Source organism: Limulus polyphemus, unplaced genomic scaffold (assembly GCF_000517525.1).
Source record: "Limulus polyphemus unplaced genomic scaffold, Limulus_polyphemus-2.1.2 Scaffold66, whole genome shotgun sequence".
In the NCBI taxonomy this organism is placed as follows: domain Eukaryota; kingdom Metazoa; phylum Arthropoda; class Merostomata; order Xiphosura; family Limulidae; genus Limulus; species Limulus polyphemus.
The window spans coordinates 471,819-499,026 of record NW_013665676.1 but is presented as its reverse complement, the minus strand read 5'-3'; the positions used below and the strand labels follow the sequence as shown (position 1 = coordinate 499,026).

The 27,208-nt window shown below is 35.1% G+C and overlaps 1 protein-coding gene across 3 annotated transcripts in view; it reads left to right on the top strand.

The window, feature by feature from the left end:
* LOC106465109 overlaps positions 1–21,290 on the top strand; it is a 189,962-nt gene extending 168,672 nt beyond the window's left edge. For all 3 annotated transcript variants that reach the window (XM_022393422.1, XM_022393419.1, XM_022393428.1), the window contains 2 exons: positions 17,659–17,827; positions 18,359–21,290. In XM_022393422.1, the coding sequence (XP_022249130.1) occupies positions 17,659–17,827; positions 18,359–19,684 (1,495 nt within the window). In that variant the 3' untranslated portion in view covers positions 19,685–21,290. The remainder of the gene's footprint in view (positions 1–17,658; positions 17,828–18,358) is intronic.
* Positions 21,291–27,208: the final 5,918 nt, after the last annotated feature.

The following is a 27,208-nucleotide window of genomic DNA, read 5'->3' as shown; positions in this document are numbered from 1 at the left end:
AACGTGATACTCCTAGTTTTGATGTAACCGGTAATACTTCGGTGACACGATACTGTTAGTTTTGATGTAACCGGTAATACTTCGGTGACACGATACTGTTAGTTTTGATTTAGTCAGCAATACTGATTGTGACATAAAACTTTTAGTTTTGACTTAGCCAGTGATACTAATAGTGACATAATATGCCATTTTGGATTTAGCGAGGATACATATGGTAGGTCACGTATCAATAGTTAAACTCTTACATGTGTAATGAAGGAAATCAAACTCCGAACGTTAATAGTATTACTGTATTCGATAGTAATTTTCCAAACTAAACGAAATATTTGTTGTTTTCTGTGGGATAAATCTATGAACCGCGGTATGCTGTAGTAAAACCAGTGCTGTTACAGCAGGGAAAGCGCCCATACAAGTGCATATGTTGGCGTGAACACAAGCGTGTGTACGGTTATGCTCAATATCAGCTTGGGAATCTGATAACGAAGAAATAGCGCCATCTATCGTTTAGCACAGGAATTAATTGATGTACTTCGGGTTATGCCCCTGGCATCCTGTTATTATTAAGAGTCGAGTTTGAAACAAGAGCAAAATCTGGTGCATCTCCGATAAACCTGATAAATATGCTTGTTCGGTCAAGGGAAGTGGAATAATGACTGAACTAATAACCCTTATGTATATTCTTAAGCTATCAATACCATCTTTATTGTACAAACCTGTTTGGTTTCGTTAATCTTGATATTAATCAGTATCAAAGTAAACATCTTTGACATTTTATGTGCGCTGTTGACAGGTTATGCAAACCGTTTCGTATATATTTAAATTGTGAACAAAGAGTTTTATTTCAAGGGTTACCTGACCTTACAGTTAAAAATACTGTTCGTTAATGCTTTATTTTTGCAAAAATGTAATCCGTGGTTCATTTGTGTTTTTTATTCCGTAAATAATGTCGACTTTCAAAAATATCTCTTATGAATTTATGAAAAATAATGACTTATTTATCTCTCGTAATATTCATATTAAAAAAGTCTACATTTTAAAAGTAACTAAAGTTTAAAATGGGCGATTATTAAGATATCTGTTTGACATAGCTTTGAAAATAGATGAAGACTAGGCTATGTAATGTTCTTTGACATAGCTTTGGTTAATTCCGTCCGACACAATAAAAAAATAAATACTGTAAAATAAAAATCAAAAGTGTTAAATTTACCATAATCGTTGGTAAGTCTAGGATGCTAGCGGTTGAACAAGTATTTAAAACGTAGGATTGGTTGAATAATCTAATACTAGAAAACAATATAAAAGCCAAACAAATAGAAGAAGACTAGGCTATGTAATGTTCTTAATATAATACCTACCCTTCTAATCTTTAACTAAATTTCTTGGCTTTTGTTGTCTTTAAGACTGTTGCTTTAAACTAATATCTTAGGAATGTCAAATCTTTCTAGTTATCGTTACTCCTAACACTAATATTGTATTCTCATTTGGTTTGTTTGTTTGTTTGAAGTTAAGCACAAAGCTACACAATGAGCTATCTGTGCTCTGCTCACCACGGGTATCGAAACCCGGTTTCTAGCGTTGTAACTCCGCAGACATACCGCTGTGCCACGTGGGGGGGGGGGGGGGGGGTTCTCATTTGGTCTGTTTATCCACATAGAAAATTGAAGTTAACCTTCTCAGGTTGTTGCCTGAATCAAATTATGTGTGGTCTACTAATGAAAGCAGACAGAAAAAATAGCGTGCTAATTTCAGTTAACCGTGTCACACTAAACTTATTTAGTGTTTCTTACCGGTATTTTGTCTGCTTAATGATTCCTAGTGTCCCTCCTGTTATTATCGACTTAACCTACCTGCAAGGTTTCCATAAAAAAAATATATATCACAAAAGCACCAACGCACACACACACATAAAAGATTTTATACATGGGTAGGTGGATTGAACGCTTGACTCGCAATCTGAGGGTCGTGGATTCGAATCCCCGTCCCACCAAACATGCTCGCCCTTTCAGCCGAGGGGGCATTATGTGACGGCCAATATCACTATTCGTTGGTAAAAGAGTAACCCAAGAGTTTGCGAGGGTTGTTATGTCTTTCACCGCTAATTTTGGGACGGCTAGCCCAGATGATCCTCATGTAGCGTTGCGCGAAATTCAAACCAAACCATGTTTTTATAGCGAATCGCACACGTTTTAAAACAAAAAGAAGCGGATGGTGTTTTCAAGAATAAAGCTCATTACATTGTTTCTTATACCGAACATTTTCACTTAAAGTACTGAAGTTTTTAGCGCAAAACTATCTAAGGGCTATTGCGAGTCATCTCTAAGTCTGAACTGGTAACCTAGAAGTCAAAAAAGACCTCAACGCGAACTGGGCCACTGTTTTCTGAGTGAGATTTAAAGTCACGCTTACATATTATCCACGGATCAAAGTGTGAAGCGTATTTTTGCGACAACAGTATGTGAACCACGAACCCTCCGATATACAGGGGCTCGGCATGGCCAGGTGGTTAGGGCGCTCGACTCGCAATCTGAGGGTCGCGGGTTCGAATCCCCGTCCCATCAAACATGCTCGCCCTTTCAGTCGTAGGGGCGTTATAATGTGACGGTCAATCCCACTATTCGTTGGTAAAAGAGTAGCCAGAGAGTTGGCGGTGGGTGGTGATGACTAGCTGCCTTCCCTCTAGTCTTACACTGCTAAGTTAGGGACGGCTAGCACAGATAGCCCTCGCGTAGCTTTGCGCGAAATTCAAAAACAAACAAACAAACCGATATACAGTCGGGCATGTTAACTTCTAGGTCAGGCCCGGCTCGTAGAAATGTGCTCAATGTTTTTGTTGTTTTTTTCCAAATACACTGGATAAAGTAAATTTTTAGAAATCGTAATGATTATGATATGATAATGTAAACCTTTAGTTCTATATTTCGAGTAAAAACATAGGCTTAACCAGCTTACGTGTTCTGACACAAAAAAGGTATATAAAAAAAAAGATTCCAGTAATCGCTTGTTTTGTTATAATCTGAATTTGGTTTATATTCCTTGTGTGTTTATCGGGTCTTCTATCGGCTTCTGTTACATATCCTTGATTGTTTTCGTAATTCATACATTTTGGTTTCTTTTTCTTATCGGTATCTTTTCGGCTTCAGTGACTCGATACTGAAGCACGTGGAAATTTTATTGAGCACGTTTTCTCCGATAGCTGTCTCTTCACAACTGCGTATCAATTGTTGTTTCTTCGTGTTCTGTAGATGTTAAATATTTCCTATTTAAGTTTGTTTTTTTTAGAGTACTAAAGAGAGGATAATCCGAGTGGCTCTCTTCAAACGCATTTCACTTGGGAATTAGTAAAACCCACATTTTTACACGAATATCCTTTAGTAACAGTAAAGATAAATATATATGCATTTCCCGAAGTGCCGTTCTTTATGCCGGTAGGTTCATTCCAACAATACATTAACTCCACAAGGTGAAAGAAAAGTAATGTAGCGTACAGTTTCAGATTTATTTGTAAATCACAAAAGCTAGAATATATGCATAAGTGGTGGTTGAATTTAATGAATGATAGCTTTTATATATACGAAATAAATGTTTCAGTGTAACTCGCCTTTTGCGGTATATATATATATATGTGTATAAATTCTTAAGTATGAGTTATTCATACGAGTTTATTTAAAGCTTAACAAGTTAAATAATTATTTTTATACCTGTTTCCATGCCCGTCTCTCCGTCATAATATTTTACTCGTTATTCGTGGTATGTTTGAGTGAGGTACATCTGATGTCCTAACCTCGAACTATCGTCTCGGTCGTACTTATCGACGCAGGAGCGATCTTATAACTCTGGTATATTTATTGGAATAGGCCAAGTGAGCTACTAACAAATAGGCGGTTTGTTTGAAAACACGTCGACAGGATACGTATGCTAATTAAAAACAATATTTTTAGGGTTAATGGTAGAATTTTTCTTTATTTATGCAGATTCGTCGTTGTTTGTGAAGTGTATACATCTGTAAGACGCCGAATTTTGCATAGATGAAAAAAACTGTGCCAAAATTGCCTTTTTGTTTTGTTTTTCCTGGACATCTATCTTTCATATAAACTATAATTTATTTTTGTAGATCTTAGAAATTCGTTGTCATGGTTTACTGTGCGTGATGAAACGATAACTGTTTTTAAAGTGATCATTAACCACTTCTCCATCCTAATCAATCCTCAAATCGTCTGGCGATCTGTCAGAATAATTGAAATAATAAGATAATATGTCTGCCTTGCTTAATGTTACAAGACGGAAAGAGTATCAAATATGATCTCTTTTTCTTAACAAACTAAAAATAACAATCATGTAAAAGAATTTTCTTACAGAGAATTGGTTAGGCTGATGTATCGATGCTCTTTCTATGAGTTCATTTCTATTCATTACTCAGTTCTTGATAGGTGTTTTATCTACTGCAATACATGGTCGTTATAGGTACTGCGATGGCTTCTAGTTGTTCAAGACACGGTATATCAATCAAGAATATTTGGAACTCTTCATACCTACAAATATACAAAAAAAGCACAGAAAGCTCGTTGGTGAATATATTCAGCACGTTGAAAAAAGTTATGGTCAATGAACTATATCTCTATTAGACAAAATCATAATTAACTTCCTGCTTTAATGTGCCTTCCTACCTTGCGGTTCTATTTGTTCAAGCGGAGGTTTCACTAGCTTAGTAGGTAAACAGACTAGAGGCGCTGACTGTAAACCTACACGATGATGATTTAAGTTTGACAGAAACTTAAAGAATGCATACACACATATGAGGTTTATGTTCTTGTACATATATGTAGATTATATTTGCATTTATTCATTATTAATGTTCTAAGCCTGTAGGAAACTTTGAACCATGTTATTTCTTTCTCCTATGACATTTACTCCAAAAACAATGACAACAAATATGATTTACAGTTTAATCTCAGCTTGCATACATTTTATTTACGCTTAGCTGAGTAAGCTGTATGCGTATATTAAACGTAGATACAGACAGTGGGCTAGGAAATAATAAACTGAAAATTATTCAAATGCTGTCCAACAAAAGAATGTAAAGAAATACAAAGTATGAAAAAGTACCACGCACTTACAAAGAATCATATGTACATAATAATTAAGCTATTCGAATTATAACATACCCAAAGCTGTTAAGAACAAAGGTGGTGCTAACAGAGATGTAGTTGTGTGTTCCTTGTTCAAAACAATACTTCCTAGCAAGCGTTAAAAATATGTAGTTGTGTATTACTTATCTAAAACAATACATCCTAGCAAGCGTTAAAAATATGTAGTTGTGTATTCCTCGTTCAAAACAATACCTTCTAGCAAGGGTTAAAAATATGTAGTTGTGTATTCCTCGTTCAAAACAATACATCCTAGCAAGCGTTAAAAATATGTAGTTGTGTATTCCTCGTTCAAAACAATACCTTCTAGCAAGGGTTAAAAATATGTAGTTGTGTATTCCTCGTTCAAAACAATACTTCCTAGCAAGTGTTAATAAATATGTAGTTGTGTATTCCTTGTTCAAATCAATACTTCCTAGTGAGTGCTAACATAGACGTAATTGTGTATTCCTTGTTTAAAAAAAACAACTTCCTAATAACTTTTTTTACAAACATAAAAAAGGGTTATTCCAATAGTTATTTTACTTTTATTAGATCGTTAGTAGATGCACTGTTCTGTAAGCCGAAAAGCTTGTAAAACCCGTACAAGTGTTATGAATTATACTTGCTTTATCCACCAAACTTACAATCAGCAGTACGTTTACAGTCGTCAACATGACAGAGGTAGCAAAAAAAGACAAAAAGAATTGTAGCCTTACTCCACAAGTAAATAACAAAACAAAGAAACATAACCAAAACTGTTAAATGTAAAATAACGTTTTAACTGTAGGTACCAAACCAATGTAATTTCGAAACTCATTAACATAACCAAAACAGTTAAATGTAAAATAATGTTTTAACTGGGGACCAAACCAACATAGTTTCGAAACACTATTCCTAACGTGCATCAGACCTTAAAATGCGAATTAAACCAGACCAATCGAATACCGAATCTACTTGAATTAAATAAATATATATTCAAATACTAGAACGAATGTAAATTCCAGTATTTGGAGCGGTCCTCAGACGAATAGTAAACTTCTCCTTTAGATTGTAATACAACAGGAAAGCTTTACATTTCCCACTGGAATTCATCCGCTCAGCCAGCCTCTGTGTGCAGTGAGAAGTACATACGCATACGATGCACTTCAAGAACTGATGTGTCTAACTCACATATTGACCAGTGATATATTGCTCTGTTCTCATCACAGGATTCAGATGTAACCTTTTGAAGCGGGAGGAAACGGGCAATATAATAAACTCTTGAGCTTGTTAGATTATACCTCCCCTCTGGTGCTAAAGTACTGCACTAACCAGCTATCACGCATCGAATTTGAAAGTTGGGGGGAATATGTTTTACTCTATGTTTCATTGATAAATGATTGTTTGATGGATAGACAGATATGTATGCAGATTGATAGATGTACAGAATAACTAACCAATATTTAAACAGGTTAATTAATAGTCAGAGAGAGGGAAAGAACGGATAGATAGATGGATAATGTGATTTTATAAACTAGTGATTACAGATAAAAGGACCGAAGTAACGTAATTCATTTAAAGCACTTGTTACTAGGATTTCGCTAAAGCTTATACTCCAAGGATTAGAACAGCGTTGTTATAATCTATGCGAGTAAAGCGTTAAGTGAAACAGTATTTAGTGAAATATCCTTCTAATGCCATATTTTATTCTGTCGAAACGAAATATATATATATATATATATTATTTTGATGAAGATTCTTAAGAGTAATGCGAGTGAAATTTTCGAAAAATGAGGAAACAATATCCTCATAGATTTTCTGATCATCAGTTAGCCTCGCATTTCATTTAACAAACAAATTAATGTCTACTTAGGAAGCACTGCGCGTAATGAATTCCATATTGTCTATAGTTTCCTCTTGATAATTGCCAAAATAATGGAAAATCGTTATAAGTAGAAAGGGGCTCTTAAGCTATAGTTTCATAACTCTCATTAGCACGCCTGTTATAAATATATTAATATATGTAGACAGGTTTTACAAAAATTGTGAGGGCTCTTGCGTGTTTCTTTAGTGAGAATACGTTTAAAAATAAGCATCAAGGAAATGGTCCGTGTTGAAACATTATTTCTGCGTGCATTAAAAACCTAGCATGTTTGTTTTTTGCCCCCTGAATTACAGGCCCTTTCGCTTACTGCATGCACATGGTGTTAATCATGTGAACAAACAAACAGTATTTTCACGTTTCTGAATAGGAATATCTAATGCAAATGAGAGATAATAATGTTACAAATTTGTTAATATATCAGATATATGTTAACAGGGAGTGAACATATATAATAGGGCCAACTTGATACAAGCTCTTCTTGTCGAACTTAATCTTCATCGAAAAGGATTAGCACATGTTTACGACCTTCCAACATCCGGTTAACAAGAATGTCATAATTTGGAAACTTGGATATATCAACAAGCTGATAAAACTATTGTTCTTGTTTTGAAGAAGTCAGATTCGTAAATGAAGAAGAAAGACACTGAAACTTGCCAGACCATCAAATACAGTTACCAGCTCCTAAATTGAAACAAGTAATTCTGTTTATAAAAATGATATAAATATAATGATTAGACTTTGTTTAACCAGAAGAGTTCTATGTTTACTATGTTTTAACGTTATTTTATACATACAAATCTTTAAGTATTTACAAGGTTGTAGAGCTGGCTTATACGCCCTTCCCTTAGAACTTCTCAAACATATTTGAAGTTATTATGACATCGTACTTATCGAGATAAAATATTTATGCATTCTTTGTATTATTTGAATATTATAAAACTAAGAATAATTAGAAAGCAAAATTCGCTTGATCATCCTCCGACTTCAGTTTCTGTGTGAGCAAACTTTCTTTTATAAGAAGGCTTTGTTGATCATTGGTCCTTGTTAAAATCGTAAAACAATTAAAATAGACATCTACGTCACACTCATCTAGGCCTTAAATTTGCATGTTCGTTCATGCGAGAGTTAACAATTTTCTTTTAGGAGACTCAATATAGCAAAGACAGACAAATTTATAAACAGCATTTAACGATTTCAGGGCAAGAATGCGATCCTGAAAGATTAACAAGTTTTGTAAGCGACAATTAGGTTTAAAAAACATTTCAACTGTATTTGAGGATTATACCATACGAAGTGTATTTCTTAACTAATTTTTTATATTAAAATTTTTAGCTACGTATATGGTAAAACCATAACTAAAGGGTGTTTAGGAACGTTATATGTAGATGAATGGTTTGCTGAGATTTCGCTTGTTCCAATAGTTGCAAATTATTTGATCGATAACATGTATGAAAAAAAAAATTGCATAAGTATTATTTGATATTAACTTCTTTTGTAGGCATGATGAAATAAAATTATCTTATTTTTTATTGTAAATACCAACTTTTATACTATCATCATGTTATAATTCTATGCGGGTATATTTAATGTTGCAACAAAGCAATATTAAATAAGCGATTTCTTGCAAATAAAATTAAAATGTACGAATATCAAGCTATATAAGTTTCAAATTCGCTCAGACGAAAGGATTCGCTGTGTGTTTTGGTGAGGGTAAAAAGTATACTTTATAAACGAAAAGTTACTAATGAACTTTTTATTCTAATATTTGCCTGATTAGTGTCAAGAATGCGATAAAGGATAGAAACCTTTTGGTTCCTTAATTCCAAGTGAATATTTATTAAAAACTTGTAGAAAACTATCTCTATTAAGACGTGTCTTCCGTGTTACTTAAACAAGATACAACTACATGGACTAATATGGCCTTCAGCATTACTTGAATAAGATACGACTATATGGACTAATATGGGCTTCCGCATTACTTGAATAAGATACGACTATATGGACTAATATGGGCTTCAGCATTACTTGAATAAGATACGACTATATGGACTAATATGTCCTTCAGCATTACTTGAATAAGATACGACTATATGGACTAATATGGGCTTCAGCATTACTTGAATAAGATACGACTATATGGACTAATATGGGCTTCAGCATTACTTGAATAAGATACGACTATATGGACTAGCATAGCCTTCAGCATCACTTGAATAAGATACGACTATATGGACTAATATGGGCTTCAGCATTACTTGAATAAGATACGACTATATGGACTAATATGGCCTTCAGCATTACTTGAATAAGATACGACTATATGGACTAATATGGCCTTCAGCATTACTTGAATAAGATATAGATACATGGAACTAACATAGCCTTCAATATTACTGAAACAAAATGCAACTACACGGACTAACTTAGTTTTCTGTGTTACGTAAACAAGATAAACCTACATGTACTAACATAATCTTCTCTTACGGCAGAAAACATTCAACAGTGATGATGAAACAACGCATTCTAATCTTTATAAATAAGAATGTCAGAAAAGTATATTTAATTAGCTATGCTCGTTACCAGGTCGATTTTTTTAATTCACCCGTAATGGATAGCCTGCTTTGATCAGATGTTAATATTAAGTACTTAACTTAAACAAGATACGGTTGGATGTATAAGGCCAACGTAACTTTCCTCCTATCGCTCATACAAAATAAGCTGCATCAAGGGACTAAGCCTTCCCTATTGCTTAAATTATATACGGCCGAATAGGGCTAACATACTGTCTGTTATTTGTAATGTTGGTAATTAGATGTACACATGTTGGGTCTTTGACTAAAGTACGAGTTAACGCTAAGTCACTTCTGTTTAAGTAATTTTTATCACATATTTTTATGTTGGTCTGATAATTTGTATACATGGTAAGCTTCTTAATTAGTTACAGTTATAACAGATCTGTTCTGTCATTTAGTGAAAGAATACGATGTTGTTTTTCTATGAATGTGATATTCACGTGCATCCAACAGATCATTGAAAGTATTCGCGCAAAACAGATTCTGGAAATGTTATAGAAAGAATAAATCAAACATGGACACTTACACATCCGCACATGACAAGAATCGAAATAATCATATCCTATACAACACTTTTAAGTCACATAAAGGGCGCAAAAGCGGTATTTCATAATCCATGGGGTTAACTACGTCATCGAATGTTTCAAGTAATCCATTCAAAGTAAAGACTTTCCCCCAACTCATACCAGTTTGTAGAACCATGTGTATCATTTCTAGAGATGGGCTTGTCCTAACCCATGGAGGGGACACAGGTAATAGAGCCGACGTGATATAAGCTCTTCTTGTCGAGCTTATTTTTCGCCCCCCCCCCGCCCAAGTAGCACAGCGGTATGTCTGAGGACTTACAACGCTAGAATTGGGGTTTCGATACCCGTGGTGGGCACAGCACAGATAGCCCATTGTGTAGCTTTGTGCTTAATTACAAACAAACAAACAAAAGCTTATCCTTCACCGAAAAGAATTAGCACATGTTTACGGCCTTTCGGCATCCGAATCCAGTTAAGAAGAATGTCATAACCGGAAATTTAGAAAAAAAACAAAAACAATTATCCAAATTTACCTGGTTAAAGATATGTTACACACTTTCATAGAAGGGTGAAGTTGTGAGTTACTTCAGCTTCGACATGAAGGCCAGACTGAATTAGTTAAATGTACTTGTATTTATATCAACAGAGATTTATCTAGGATATTAAAGGTGATTTATGACATTATAAGAAAAGTGATCACGATTTAATCTAGAAGTAGTAGTATTTACATATGCATAATATATAGCTAAAGTACCGTCTCCTGTAGCTAATGAATGGAACAATGGGCTCTATCTTTCCACTGAGGGGAGGGGGGGGGACTTGTCTACTCATTCTTACACTTGATGAGTGCACAAATATTTCTAGCATTCATGCTGGGATTAATAAAGATATATAACAAGACCCATCTTCTCGTTTGTTGGACCTAACAATAGTGGTCGTATGTCTGTCTGTAGGCACGCCAGGGAATATGCCATTTCATCAGATAACATATGAGCAGTAGACAGCTTCTAGATATATTAGCCATATCGAGACATACACTCGAGATCTAATCACTCCAGATTGCAGTGATAAACTCGACTTGATGAGGGGATTTTTCTAACAACTTGTCGTTAGAGGTCGGTTATTGTATAGTACTGTGTTAAATTCAGCTCTGAGTATTTCGTTGTAAGGTCTCGATTGTGTTGACAACTGTTACAAACTGAGGACTACTGAGTGAAGGCCTAAGAAGAAAATAACTACCAAAGGCGTTACTGTTTCCCAATAAGCTAGATTTTTTTAAGACCCCCCCCCCACATCCACTTTTGATTTAAACTTTAAACTGATTAACCCACGCTCTGATGAACTATTATTGTTTTTGTAATATATAAATTTATGATAACGTTTAGTTATTTGCACTGTTTAACATTTTAGGCAACTTTTTTTTTAATTACAAAATATATCGCCTGTTCTGTTTTAGTATTATAATTTAACATACCAATACTGAATTGTGTCTCCATGTTCTTATGGGAACATCGTGTTACAAGTATACCTATATCATAAAATTAATGCACCATAATAAATGTGATACTTTGCTGTTGAATTTGAAATAATTTCCATTTGGTAGGTTAGCGCTTTCATAATTTCGAATCTAGTTAAGAAATTTCACATTTAAAAGGGAAACAATATAAAACTACTTTATTATATATATATGTATATATATATATATATATATATATAATTATGTGACCATGAGTGGAATTGAAAATTTTCAACCTGAACGGCATCTTAAACGCGCGTGAAATAAACGGCCAGGTTCAGGTCTAGCCATTTCTAATTTTGAAAAATTGGCAAGGAAGAGAGGCTATAGTCAGTCAGTAGTATCCGTCATCACAAAGGATTTAGCATGTTCTTTGAACTTTATAACTGGATTAATTTTCATTTTATAGCACGCCTGCAGCTAAAACTGTGGAGTGTGTTCATCAGCAGCACATTTTAAAGCTAAACATAAGTAGGCAAGATAAATTAATTAAAGGAATTGTTTTGAACATTTTTAATAAACTAATCTCAGGGTCCTTATGAGACAATACCTTACGTTCCCCCTTTTTTTACTCCCACACATCAATAAATGCCATAATTTGATTGTTTTGACTATAAGTTTGTTTGTTTGTTTTGAATTTTGCGCAAAGCTACACGAGGGCTATCTGCGCTAGCCGTCCCTAATTTAGCAGTGTAAGACTAGAGGGAAGGCAGCTAGTCATCCCCACCCACCGCCAACTTTTGGGCTACTCTTTTACCAACGAATAGTGGGGTTGACCGTCACATTATAACGCCCCCACGGCTGAAAGGGCGAGCATGTTTGGTGTGACGGGGATTCGAACCCGCGACCCTCAGATTGCGAGTCGAGTGCCCTAACCACCTGGCGATGCTGGGCCATTTGACTATAAGTATGTTAAGAAGTTGGAGTTGTACAATAGTTTATTTTATTTGAATTAAATCCTTTCTTGTTAGTCAGAGAAAATGCTGCCTAACTGTTCACAGTCTAAGCGATACTAACAACGTTTACTTCTTACATTTTAGTTCTGCTAGAATTTACTTAAAATATGACGTAGAATATAATTAAAACTGATATTGTCATTGTTGCGCAAAACATCAACAACATAATTTAGTTTTCCTTAGGCTTTAGATAGAAAACTGATACAGTCACTAAGTAATCTTCGACTGAAAATATCTTCTATAAGAAAAGGTTTTTCGCATCAGTTTACATACATTTCTATACCATTCTGATGGAATTACACATACGTGTGAGGACATCACAATAGAACAGAGATAACTGCTCAACTAGTCTCCTAAAGAGCCTTGGTTTGAAAAGAAAATTTTGATTTTTTTTTCAGTGTTCTTTTAAGCTTGATCGCTGGTCAATCCAAACTATTGGTGTCATAATAGCACAAGGTGGGGATAACTGAGGGGAAAATATTGGTGTCATAATAGCACAAGGTGGGGATAACTGAGGGGATTTAGAATGGGTTGAAGCCTCAAGTGAGAATAACTCTGTGAAATGAAGCGTCAACGATAGAGAAACTGTTCGGTGCGAGGTTCTTCATTCTCTATTTGAAAGTAGTTCAAGTGTAGAAAATGTGCCTCATGTGGTGAGCTTCGTCATCGAAGGAATGACGCCTATGAAAGAAAATAAAATTGATGAAATTCATGATTTGCTATTCGATTTATAGGTATTGAATTTTAGAAATGCAGTTGGGTTTATCGATAACGAGGCTCGCGGCTAGGTTTTTTTATATAAAAAAGGAGACACAGGTTGTCATTGAAAAAAATCTCATGGTACACTTAAAAGAAAAACTCCAATCGATCTTCTTCCCGAGTGATAATACTATTAAAATACCATGCGATTGTTTATCCTTTTATATGAAAGCATAAGCCTGTCACGTGGTTTCAGAGAAGCTAAGGCACGTGTAAAGGTAAAAACGTATTTTGTTTTTATTGATTTCATTTAAAAAAAATTATTGAAAAGCTCTTACTTACGACTTTTTTCTTCCAAAAGATATATGTACTAGCTGTAATTAAAGTTGATCAAGCTATAGATTTGCTGTGTAAAACAATAAGAACAAAAAACATATCATTTGAAGCGCTCTGCTATTTATGAATTCAAGTTTTAAAATATCTGCTTTTCAGGATATCCTAACTATTGAATACTTATAATTCCGAAGAGAAAACTGCCTTTATTACACCAATGATATTTCTAAAGATTCAGCCTTGTGTTGAGTCACAAATTTATGTCCAAGCGTTCAGAATCCAATAGTAAAATGGTGTTTTGAGGATGATTTCTAAAGTGTGCTTTTATGTAAGTGGATGACAATTTGCACCCTTTTTTACTTCTGATGTGAGCTGAGTAACAAGCTAAAAACAGCATTGATTATTCTATTCACACAGAAAGATAGTACTTATTTCTGATGGTTACTGAAAATGAAATATCTCTTTTGAAGACACTTTAAACTAATTATTAGAAAAAACTGATAAGTGTATGACTTTCGCTACATTTGTAATTATCGGGTAACGTAAGATGAATTTTTACTAATGTTTTTTTGCCTTTATTTCTCTTGGTGATTGAAATCCGTTTTTAGCAAAGGATTTTTTAACATACCACATCACCGAAGAAGTGCCAATTTTTTAAGTTGTCTTGGTTTCAACGCCTCTTATTATATCTTTCGTGACATATTTACGCGTGTGTACTGGTATTTATCCTTAGTGGTATCTCTAACCATAACTTACCATTGTTTCATATATATATATATTGTGCCTAGAGAACAACAGATACAATAAATATCTTAATTAATTCTTTATCATTTTGTATTGAAGATATTGATGAGTATTAATACATTGATTTATTTTTGTCAGATTTAGTTTTTGAGAGTGTTATAGAATATTTTTAGATTGACTGAGTTGGAACCAACAATCAGAGTCGTTAAATTATTACCTGAAATTGAGGAGAGTAAATTCTAAGAACTTTGTGACAGAAACAAATAAGAATATGTCATCTCAATCACACTATATCTGTCATATCTAGTGCCGACGAGGCCGTTCGTCCAATACGAGGGTTCATCAGGCCGTTTGGGATACAATAAAAATATCATTGGTCTAAACGCTGAGTTACATTTAAACTTTCCACTATCACTTTCCTAGACTAGTTTAATGTAGGCCTAATATCTTCTGAGCATGTTTTGAGGGTGCAATTTAGATAATTCTAGTATCTTGGTTTTCAACCAGGAAAATGAAATTTCTAAATATAAAATGGTATATGTCCAACGTTTTTTGTCCAGTTACGCATATTGTTCGACATTTAAAATCAGTAACCATTTTCTTATTTTAGACATCATAGTTCCTGTAACCCTGTACGTTACTACAATACTGACTGCAATTTTTGGTTGTCATAAAATACTTTCATGAAATAATTCTTGCAATGGTAGCTCAAATATTTCCTTGCCAGTACTTGCAAATGATATACGGATGACTGTTAGTTCTAAAGCGGTTTTATTATGACCATCTTAAAGGTCAAATTACCCAGTTTCCTTTACACAAGACATTTGTGTAGCCTGGCATGGCCAGGTGGATAAGGCGCTCGACTCACAATCTGAGGGTCGCGGGTTCGAATCCGCATACCACCAAACATGCTCGCCCTTTCAGCCGTGGGGGCGTTATAATGTGACGGTCAATCCCACTATTCGTTGGTAAAAGAGTAGCTTTTTTGAATTTCGCGCAAAGCTACACGAGGGCTATCTGCGCTAGCCGTCCCTAATTTAGCAGTGTAAGACTAGAGGGAAGGCAGCTAGTCATCACCACCCACCGCCAACTCTTGAACAAACAAACATTTGTGTAATCCCGTCTATACGTGTTTACACGAGACATTTGTGTAATCCCGTCTATACGTGAAGTTATTACGATGAATAATTAATCACCATTAATCTTGAAATTGTTATCGGTTGTTAATCAACCTGAAAAATGCGTGTTAGTTATTAGACGTCATATATTTGCTTCCGTGTTATTTATGTACCGCTATGAAAAAAAAGGATAACATTATCATGTGATCATCCTGATGATTCGTAGAGAAGTTATTACAGACTGATTCTAAACTCTATCACTATGTAGCATTTAACCTTACAGGAGAATCTAATCCAACAACATTCCAGTCCTCACTCCCGAAAGGAGATTGTTATCTCTAGCATTTCGCCACAGTATAAGACTAAACTGATCGAGTGGGCTGGTTGCATGTGTAATCCTTATTTCAGCCACCTCACACACTTTTGTTTGATTTGTTTCATCAGAAACCAAGTCAATTAGATGGAAATAAAATGTTATTTACTACAATTAAACTTTGAATACATCAATAAAAACTAAATAATGTTTATACTGTTTGTTTAACTTTTTTTTTAGAATTTTTGTGCACAACTAGTCAAATGCTATGTGCGCTACGCCATCCCTAAGTTTGAACAAATAAAGTAAAGGCATCTAGTCTATAACACTCATCACCAACCCTTATCATTTCTGACCATATAGTGAGATTTGACTGCTACTCTTGTAGCATACTCACTACCTCAAAGTGCAGACAGCGTTTCAACGGCAACGGGACTCAAACCATAAACATTCATATTCATATTACAGATATTTTAACCACTAGGCCACGTCAGGCCTAATATTGTGAATAATTACATGCACACGCAGTGTATTTGGGTTGAGAAGTGGAATCACCAAAGTACTGTGAAATAGTTTGTCAGAAAATAAAATTAAGGTTTCAGGAGATGTTGGACGAGTCAGGAGGTCAAACAGAAGCAATAAAAAAGTAAGTCGCAACAGAACTTATATTTACATTTCACTGTATGAAGTGTGTGCCATCGTTTAGCTTACATCAAAACAATGTTTTAGGTTTCCGTCGAAACAGGTCAGTAGTAAATTAACTGGAGAGATAATATCGGAGTAATTTCTAAGTTACTCCGTCTGATGTGAATATTCTGCATAAAAGTTAGGCGTTCGATTCCCTGTTGAATTTTTCTTTGGCACAAACTTTCTAAAACTGCAAACAAACTTGTCTATAAAAGGTGTAAGATGGGGACGGTGTATTCGAATTAACTATAAAAAAAACATTCTAATTTAACTATATACAATTCCGATGCAAGGTTCTAAGATACTTTCATGAATAATGAATGTCTTCGATTGTTTGTTATAATTTAAACTAGAAATAACTTTATCAAGCACACGCATACAAACTCGAATGCTTACTGTAGTGAACTAGTGAAAGAAAATATATATGTCGTAGATTTATCAGTAGCATAGTTACACGTGAAATAGATAGAGAATATGCTTCAATAATTGTCTCGCTCAAACTTGTCTTGATACCAGTGCAACAAGAATTTTGTCAAATATATTTGAAGTATTGTATATCTTTCATGAACACCATCTTGATAACAGTGCCGCAAGAAATTCAGGAGATAACTTTGTGTCTTTAGCCTAATGATAGGTTCTTGTTGTCAAGGGCTAGATTTTCTTTTAGCCCTGTTGAAATGGGTAGTTACGGCTAGTTGGATCGTCTTACATAGTGGTCACTTACTCCACCCATTTCCCCGCCTTGTCGTTTTTGATTCTGAAGCCAGACTTAATCAACGAGGCTTCGTATACCGGCAAGCCCGTCTCGTGGCACTCCAAAAACTGACATTAAAAAACCTTAATTTAGTAAGAGGCATGCAGACTCGGATGAAACATATTCAAAACAATGTTGCCCTAGAGGAAAGGAGTGGTTATGATAAAACTGATATGGCACTGAATACTATTTAAATACTTGCTCTATGTGGTTCACATTCGTTGATAATGAAATATTTGAACAGGATGTTTACGATTAACCATTTGCAACATAATTAGAATATATTAAAGTTAGGATAAAGAAAAAGAAGGGAATGTTAACCTCTCTTGGTTGGGAAGTTTCTTAAAAAAATTTCATCCATTTCGGATGACTGATAGTGTTGCAGGTTTTTAAAGTCAGTATCAGTGGGTAGTTTATTTTTTAATTGTTTGAATTGATTTATTTGTAGGCACAAGAAGAAGGTCCAGAACTTTCTTCCATGCAAAAGTGACCACCAGAATACTTGTGACATCGGTAGTTCAAACGGAGTTACCTATGATGACGTGTTAATCAACCACCACCCTACAAGACTACCCAATCACCATGGAAACGACACTCAAACGCTTACTCCCATTGAGGTTGGTGGCTTGGTTTCGGTTCATACTAAGTTTCTGTACATGAAGTTAACTGCCTGAGCAAGCTTAAGACAAACTAATCACGCTATCTATTGTCTAGTAAAATAACCATTACGCACAAAGTGCTAATGGTATTTTTATCTTTAGGTGTTTATGGTTTAACGATAGACGTGTTGAAGACGACAGACAACATTTGTTCGTAAATCGAAAACTCGATAATAAGTAGAAACATTGCATTCTTTATATGAATTGCGCTAACAAAATGAAAAATTTGGTATAAATATATTACTTGATACTTTACTGAAATGTTACTTTTTCTATTTTTTCTCACGATATAATTTCGTTATGATTCAGAATTTTCTTAATACAACATTAATTAATTAATTATTCCTGTGTGTTAATGTCTTAATGTTCTCAGGAAAAATTTACCAATACTGATAACTTTAACGTAATAACATTCATAGACTTGGATTGTTGATTTGTTATAACGAGTGTTATTAATCTTTATCCGCTTTTCTTTTTTTTTTGCACCAGCTGTTAGACATTAAGTTTGGGAGATATGGAGATCAACATATGGCACCTGTGAGTCACACGAACTTCTCCTTCACGGGTAAAGAAGCTGGCAGCTTACGGTCCAATAAGAGCAAGGAGCAGTTTAATCCCGTCTATGAAGAAGTTTCGGGGAATTCAGATGGCAAGGGCGGAAGTCGAAGCTGTGACTCGGACATTGATGATAGTGAAGTGGAAGCACGTACTGTGGCTAGTGAAGATGAGTTTGCTGAGGATGAGTTGAGTTTGGGAGAATATCCCCACCAGCCTAGTCGTCCCTGTTCGGGAACTAGTAGTCTTCTAGGCTCTACAGGAGGAGATCTTTGCCCTGATGTGGGTTCTGCATCAAGCGATGGGGCAGGAAGCACCGAAAATAAAGAACTCCAACGACTCTTCCGGCGGAATCGGCATGATGGTTCTTCGGGACGAAAGCATAGTTCTCATTCTTTGGAGCGAAACAAGAATGGACATCCTAGTGAGGGATTTGAGGCAAAACAGAATTACTACAAAGGAAAAAATATGTTGGGACCAGACTTAGCTTACCCTGATACCAAACGTGACAGCGGAACGGGTATAGGCCTAACTCCTCGTCAGTTTGTTGGCCATCATAATCCATCTAGACAGTGTCTGCCCTGGAAGAACATCACATTTCCTCGTGGAACTACTAACCAAGGAGAAGGAAGAATTCCTGGGCTGTACTTTACTGGGGCAGGGTCACCTGCTCAAATAAGACCCCAATCTCCACCACCTCCTCCATATCCGACTGAGTTAGGGACCGAATCCCTGCCATCCGTCTACAACCCTCATACAGCACTACCAGCGACAACAACGAGACCTGGTCGTCTACCAGAAAACTTGCTGTCAGAACTAAACGAAAGAACGTGTAAAGCAAAACAGCCCGTGAACCACTCGGAAGTTCACAGTCACAGCGGTCACGTATTTACAGTTGGCCCCGAAGACGCCTACCCCTTAGCAGATGGGTATGGGAACCAAGGGGCTACTGTTCCCTTAGAATTTCGCACTTTCCATCCATCAAGCAGAAAGAGGCCCCCCACTCCTCCAATTCGTGGAAATGTTTACTCTTCTGTAGAGGATGAAGGACTGTTTACAATAGATGGAAGTAGACATCGTGGCAATCCAACTAGTCGTGTGCCGAGCGATCCTCGTCAAAGCTTCGCTAAGACTGACAAACGAACTGTGCCAAAAAACTCGAGCAAGTGTCATAACATTCCAGTATCTCAAAATGTAGATGAAAATGGACCTTATGGTGATATTCAACCCGTGTTTGATTCCAGGACCTTGTGTACGTGACGCATGCCAGAAGAGTGACCAGTGTGACGTACACAGCAAGACTGATATCAACCTTGTGTGATGTAGCGCTAATGTTATAGTTGTGATTCTTGTCATAATAATTTTTTTGAACAGGAAATTCGCTTTCTGTATACAGTTACCGGTACCCGTGTTCTTCAGTGACTCCCAGAAACTACCATCGCTATGGTTTGCAGATATAAACTGAACTAGTATAAAGTGCAGTAGAAGAAATCGATCAATGTCCCCTCTCACGTTCAGTACACTTGCCCATCTGATGGGGGGGGGGAGAACATAAAAACAAAATCTGTTACTGAACTGAATGCTTTCATGTAAGCAGAAATCTCCCGACACTATCAAGTTGCTTTTTCCGTATATCATGCAACGTTTGCGTAGTCAGCACTGTGATAAATAATTTCATTGTATGCTTATGCCCAGAAGCAAGACATCTTTGTTGTCTTTAGGACGGGTGCTGTAGTAGGAACGCTGGTGTACAGATAAATTTGGTTGTTGTATATGATGTTACATGTATTTAATAAGATTCCTCCTTAAACGCTAGTTGCGAAGTAAGATAACCTTACAAGCTATTGTATTTTTTTACAGAAACTGATGCTCAATTTTTGAAGTAGAATTTTGATCACTACACTAGTATGTGGTGTGGAAAAAATTGGTTAACATCTGAAATAAATCAATATCAATAGCTTTACCGGAGATAATATACAAGATTAAAATCTGTAGTCAGCTGAATTACTTATATTATTTTAACGAGAACTTTGTGCAAACATTAATCAACTTGTGTATAGAACTATTGTGAATATTCTTCTGTTATTACTAAATAGATAAATGTTAATATAGGTTATTAAAATGAAATAATTAAGCATTTTATTTTCAGCGGGAGATTCTTTCAGTTAATAATATTAAAATTTTAAACTTTCACTTAAAATGAATTTAAATAATGTTGTAACGATTGTTTTCATCCAGTTAAGTATTTAGTTGAATATAGTTGTCTTTAAAAACTAATGTACCTTCTATTTTACTAAGACGTTCTTAAGGCCTAAGAAACTTGATTTAAAATTTCCTTCATAAAATGCAACTGAGAATGAACAAATCACTAACGTTGATTTTGTATAATATTTATGAAATAATGAAAACAGCAGCTTATTGTTTAATTGGCATGGTATGTTCCTACGTCGGAAAAGGAGTCTGATTGTTTTGGTTTAAATAGTGACACGCAGTGGATACTGGGTAGACTTGGATTTATTCAAGCATCCGTTGAGAGTGGGTTCATGATCTACATATCACTGTTTACTCCATATTACCACGCTGGAAAAAATAACAACAATAAATTTAGAAAACTGTAATGTATTTGAAATGTGGCGTGTCTTTGTAAATAAAAGTTCCTTAAAACTGTATGTATGTGAAATTCTAATATTATTAAACATAAACTCAACTGGCATCAAACCAAGTAGTAATGTCGGCTATAATAAATGCATTGCAATTTAGGCTACATTATCTAATTTGGTGAATAAACTTGTCCAGTGGATTTTTCTTGAAGCTTTTAAACTTGTTCGTCTTATTTCTTATGCTTACTTGGGGATCATCATTATTTACTGACATGTCTCGTTTTGCGAAGTCGAAATATGCTGGTTGATAATTTATTTACACTTCAGGAAAGTTGTACTTGTTTGAATGGAATAAAGAAAAAGAGAAAAACACGCAGAAATTTATATTAAAGTCAACTGGTAATTTTAGAAAAAGGAAGATCTTGATACCGATACTGATTCAATCTGGTAAAAACTGACCAGTTAAAAATGTTTTTCGTTAGACGGTGAAATGGAGAATGTAGTTTCAAAACCTGTCTCTTAATGGGGAAGACTTTAGTAGTTTTAATAATATCAATAAGCAAAGCAGCCTTGTCAAACTCTAACTAGTAAGAATAAAATATTTTGAATACCTTTAAAGAGGCTACTTTTTAACAGATGATTGACTAAACGATCACGCATCTAAACTGAAAGAGGAAAACAACTTGATTACTTTAAAAAAAGATCACATGTTAACATAAAAAAACAAATAATAGCTACTGCACAAAAACATACGAATTTTTTCCTAAGTTGAATGAAATATTCATATAGCTGTAATGTGAAAACTGAGCAACTACAGGTGATTGAGTACTTTATATTAATGAGATTTTCAATATGCAAATATGCAGTCGATATAAAGTCGCGGTGAAAAAGCACGCATCAGAACTACATTTTGACATTGTTCGGTGTTCGCGGGTAATGTGATGACATAGAAAATTGGTCGCTTTTTTCTGGTAATGTTCAATATGAAGCACAAGGATCATCCAAAAGGGATGAAAAACCAGTCGTAATAAGCAAAGTGCTTCGTCTTGTAACAGATGAGAATTCGTGATCACAGAGGTCAGTGACAAATGCCCTCCGCGTGACCCAAGCAATATTACTCAACACAGCGAAGAAGAATTTCCTTCTAGAAACGAGGCTAATGGGCTAGGGTTCGCTAAGTTAAGTCTTCCAGTCATGCTCTTCCCCCATACCTCAAACAACTAGTGAGTGAAACGGTTGTTCATATTTATTCCATACGAAGTCAAACAGGTTAACTCGTCCGACCCATTGCATTTGGGTTTGTTGTGTCTTTTTTATTCTTTTTTATTTTGCGCAAGGCTACTCGATGGCTATCTGATTTAACCGTCTATAATTTAGCAGCGATAGACTAGAAGGAATAAGCTAGTTAAAAGGTTGCAAGTCAAGTGCTCCTACCACCAGACCATGCCAGGTCCAGGGTTTCTGTGGCATCGAACTGTTTTGATTATGGAAAGCGCACAGGGAGGAATGGTGTGCTTTGAGCATGACAGCTTTACGACGGAACCTTTTACAATTAATACTGCGTTGCAGAGCTATCATCAAGATTAATCGCGAGTAAATACTATATAGCAACTTAAAAGTGTTGGTTTCTGTTTCACACGCTTCATTTCCTCACTGTAAAATCAAATTATGAATTATATTTACCATATAAGTCCATGCATGAATATTGGAGAATGCATAGCATAAGTATTCGTGAAACATTTAAAAAAGTATATACCAAAAACTATTAGCACAAGTAAATATTTTTGTCGACGTAAGGAGTTTAAATTAGATTTAAGATGGTATGATGCATACTCTCTTCTTGTGGACTGTTCAATTTGAAAAAAAACAACAAACACATTCGTTTTGAATCTCTTTTCTATTATTTTTGGAAATGTTCTAGTTTGGTCAATTAGACACAAAATAAAAATACAAAAAATATTTTGTCCTATGTCCCACATGTGTGAATGAGCAAATATAGAATAATGTTTTGTAAACTCGCTTTCTCTACATAAATACTAGTACCCATGTCCTTCAATGATTCCCAGAAAGTACCAACACTCCAAAACTGGTTTGAGACAATTCTATTAATTTTTTCATATGTTATTTCACACACATAGAAGAAAAAATACTTTTTAATGTTGTACATTAGTTAAATAAATATAATAATCACAACAGTAAAAGGTAGATTTGTCACTTGTCCGAAATTTCTCTGAACAAGATGTTAACGAAGGCTAATAACAAAAAGGTTTGCTTTATTTGCTACTTAAAGGTTAATTTTAACAGTGTATTAAGTTTTAAACAATCAAAAGTGAAATTTATCTTTGTGTGGAAACGATCAGGGCACCTTTTAGAGAAATAAATCACAAGTGTAAACTAGCAACTTGGAATCGTGGGTATCTTTTGAAGCAACTCTCAGGCAGTGTTTACCTTTTACTTTGTTATTTATTGATTCGCACAGACATCCAATCTTTAACTGTAGTATTATGGATAATAAACCATCTCTATGAAGTAATTTGCAAGACTTGTAGTAAAACAAGCAAAGACGTAGTTTCACCATTCCTAATAGCTTCTGGTTATGCTGTTATTTGACTGGTTTTTAAGATCCCCTCCCCACTCACCATAAATGCACAATTCTGTGTATGTGTTCTTATTTATTGGGGAGCTTCGCTTACCTTTAAGGCCCTTTGCTTCGAGTAATGTGCTCACTGGAACTCTTTCACGTGAGCGTTATGCTCGACGCTCGAACACTTAACACAGTAATCGGCAATTTACACTGCAATCTGTGGTTGAAATGTTTCAGCGAAGGCACTGGATTTTAGTAATAGGTGCTCTACACTTCCATAATTGATCCAATAACCTTTGTAGACGTCACGCCTGGTTCTATCCTCTATGGCATAAAGTAACACCTAAGATCACGCCTGTTAACTTTTCTCACTAAATGTATGTATTTTTTAAACATACTATGGGTTTTGTGACCTCACTTTAGTGACGATGGTAACTGTATTTTTTCGAGGGTCAATCGAACACGTTATTGTTCATATACTATTCCAGTTCTGAACTGCACTGTTATATATATGCGTTATTCAATTTATAAAAACTTAATACATATCTGTACACTAAGAAAAAACAAAATAACATGAGCGTTTTAATGGGTTATTGAATTCATAAATGGGTGAACGCTCATATCGATAGATGAATGCATAATAGGAAAAACTAAATTTATGAATTCTGTTCACAAAATCCTGTAATTTTGAACAAATCATATTGAATCTGATAATAGGCACTGTGATATAACATTTGTAATGAGAAAGGAAACGTTTATAACTGCAAATGTATTGGTGCCTGTCTGAATTGGGCTTTAGGAAAGCTAAATAGTGCAAACTTGTAGTCATATTTCCAATTTTGTTCCAGGTAGATTGTATGGGACAACTTTTATTTTCGCAAACAAGTTATGCATTTCTCTTTACTTCGAAAGTCACGTGAGGAAGAATGTTATGTAAAACTTCGTGCATTCTCCACTTTAGTGCCACTTTCGTGTTTTACTGGATATTGGAAGGAGAAGTCTGTGTTTAACTAAAATCTTCACATCTTTCCAATTAGCCTCCAATCTTATAATAAGTAAAGATATTCAGTTTTGTAAGTACTTATTTCAGTTTCGGTGATCTATCGCAAGTTTTACTCGACTTGAAAACTATAATTCGAATTTATTTATATCCAATTGTTAGACAAAAGCGAGTTAAAAATTAAGTTTCTTTGAGCGTCAATGACTTTAATTCAAGGTTATTTGTTCTGTACGCTATCATTTGTTTTTCAAACGAGACTTCTCCTATCACATTTTAACACCAGATTTATACAGTTTTGTGGTAGGTAAGTTCAACAATCTTCTTCTACCTGTTATAGGACTAAATATTTAACAAAATATCACGAATTTTCCAAGGCTATCACATGCACAGTTTAATTTCTTAACTAATTTTTTTAAGGTAATGAACAACTTTAGTATGGTGAACACTATTAGTTTTACTTCCTGTCAGTTTAAGTATAGTTAATGTAAGCTGTATAACAATTCCTTATATGGTAAACCATAACGTCATTGGATTGGTTTAATTACACTAGTTTCAGTTAATCGCTAGACCATTGTCTAGTAATTGTCTTTGTGGCAAAAGAACCTATTGATAGAACTGTGTAACTACAAAGTTACGCGTTGAGAACACTTACACTTCATTTAACCACAAATGTTTACTGTATGCACCAATAGAACCTGTTTTGGGAACTGAGTAAAAAATGTAACATCTTTCTCGTCCCGTAATAGTGCATTGAATACATACGTATTAAAACACCTTTTTCAATGTATTTGAACCTTTCAATAACTAGACCAAAGTCGGTTATTTTACAGAGAATTAACATATGGGACCTATTTTAAACAGCTGTTACATATAGTCACATGTTATTATTATGTCTCAGAAAAGATATATATATATATATAAATCTGCATTTCTATTACATGTCGTATAAAAACCAGCAACAATAGAAAATGAGATTGATATAAATACTGCTAAATATTTGTTTAATGATTTTTCCATATTATGAGAAGATATTGACATCCACGTACAGTGGAGGTTTTGTGAAACTTTTGTCCAGATCTTTTGGGGCACGGCATGTCCAAGTGGTTAGGGCGTTCGACTCGCAGTCTGCGAGTGTAAACTATACTCTAAGTTTCATTTTTTCTAGTGTACTGACAATGTATAAACATGCATTAGGTCGCCTTTTTTAGTTGACAAAACGTTAAGAACTTATATATCAAAACAAAACATTTATTAAATGAAATAGTCTCCATTCTTGTCGATGATGCTTTTCCATCTTACAATCAGGTTGTTAATGCCATGATTAAAGAAATCACTTGGCTTTGAAGCAAAAAACATGTCGATGTCCTCTTTAACACCTTCCACATGTGCATACGTTTTCCCATTAAGATGGAACGAAAAAGATGGTAATCTGATGGTGTCATATCTGGAGAATATGGTGGGTGGGGAGAACTTCCCAACCCAACTCCATAATATTGTGTTGCGTCACATGTGGACATGCATTGTCGTGGAAAAGATGAGAACCTTTCCAATTGACGATTGAAGGGTGTTTCAGATGAAGGGCTTAATTTAAACACTCCAGTTACTAACTGTAGATCTCTGCATTGACAGTTCGCTGTGGATTGAGAAGTTCTAAATGAATTACTCCTTTGATGCCCCACAAAATGCAAAGCATCACTTTCTGCGGATGGAGTCCAGATTTTGGGGTCGAAAGTGACTTTTGTCTAGGACTGAGCCATTGTTTTTGACATTTTATAACCGGCGACAATTCTGTCCAAAAATGGTTCACGCGTATTACGCGGCAGAAGAGACGAAGCAACATTCACACGTTGGAAATGATGATCATCGGAGAGTTCGTAAAACACCTAAACACCTTCTTTATGTAGTTTTCTCATATTCCTTATATAGTTACGTATTGTTTCATGAGAGACATACAATTTCAGGGCCATTTCACGAATGTTTTGAGTCGGTTAGACTCAACAAAAGTCTTCAGAGCATCAATATCAATTCCAACATGTCGGCCCCTGCCATCACAGTTTTAAGGCTAAAGTCACATGAACGAAATTTGCTGAACCATCGTTGAGACTTACAAACGTTCAAAACATTTCCATAAACTTATTTGATATTCTTTGTGGCTACAGAGGCGTTGTTTCCCTTCTTGTAATCAAACAGCATTACATGCCGAATGTACGTCTCGTCTTGTGCTATCACTATTATGGATTAGAGTATACTAAACTTTACACCTTATATAGGCTATACCAATGTGAACTTTAGGCGGTTCATTTAACTACTATACGTGATGCACGTTTTTTGGGGGTGGTTAATAAAAGTGTTCTAAATCGCGACATTAATTTCCTGACGACCTAATACTAAAATCTATGAAATTAATTTGGCTTATACAATGGAACAGCCTATATTAAGGATGTTTTAAACAGCACAATCGGCCAATTTCGATTTTGAGATATGTGTTTTACAGAAGAATTACTGGGCTTTGCTAACATGTTTCAGGTGATGCACCATAGAAGCTCTGTGTAAATATGTTGTTTCTTCTATAGCCAGTCATAATTTAACTTATTTTCATA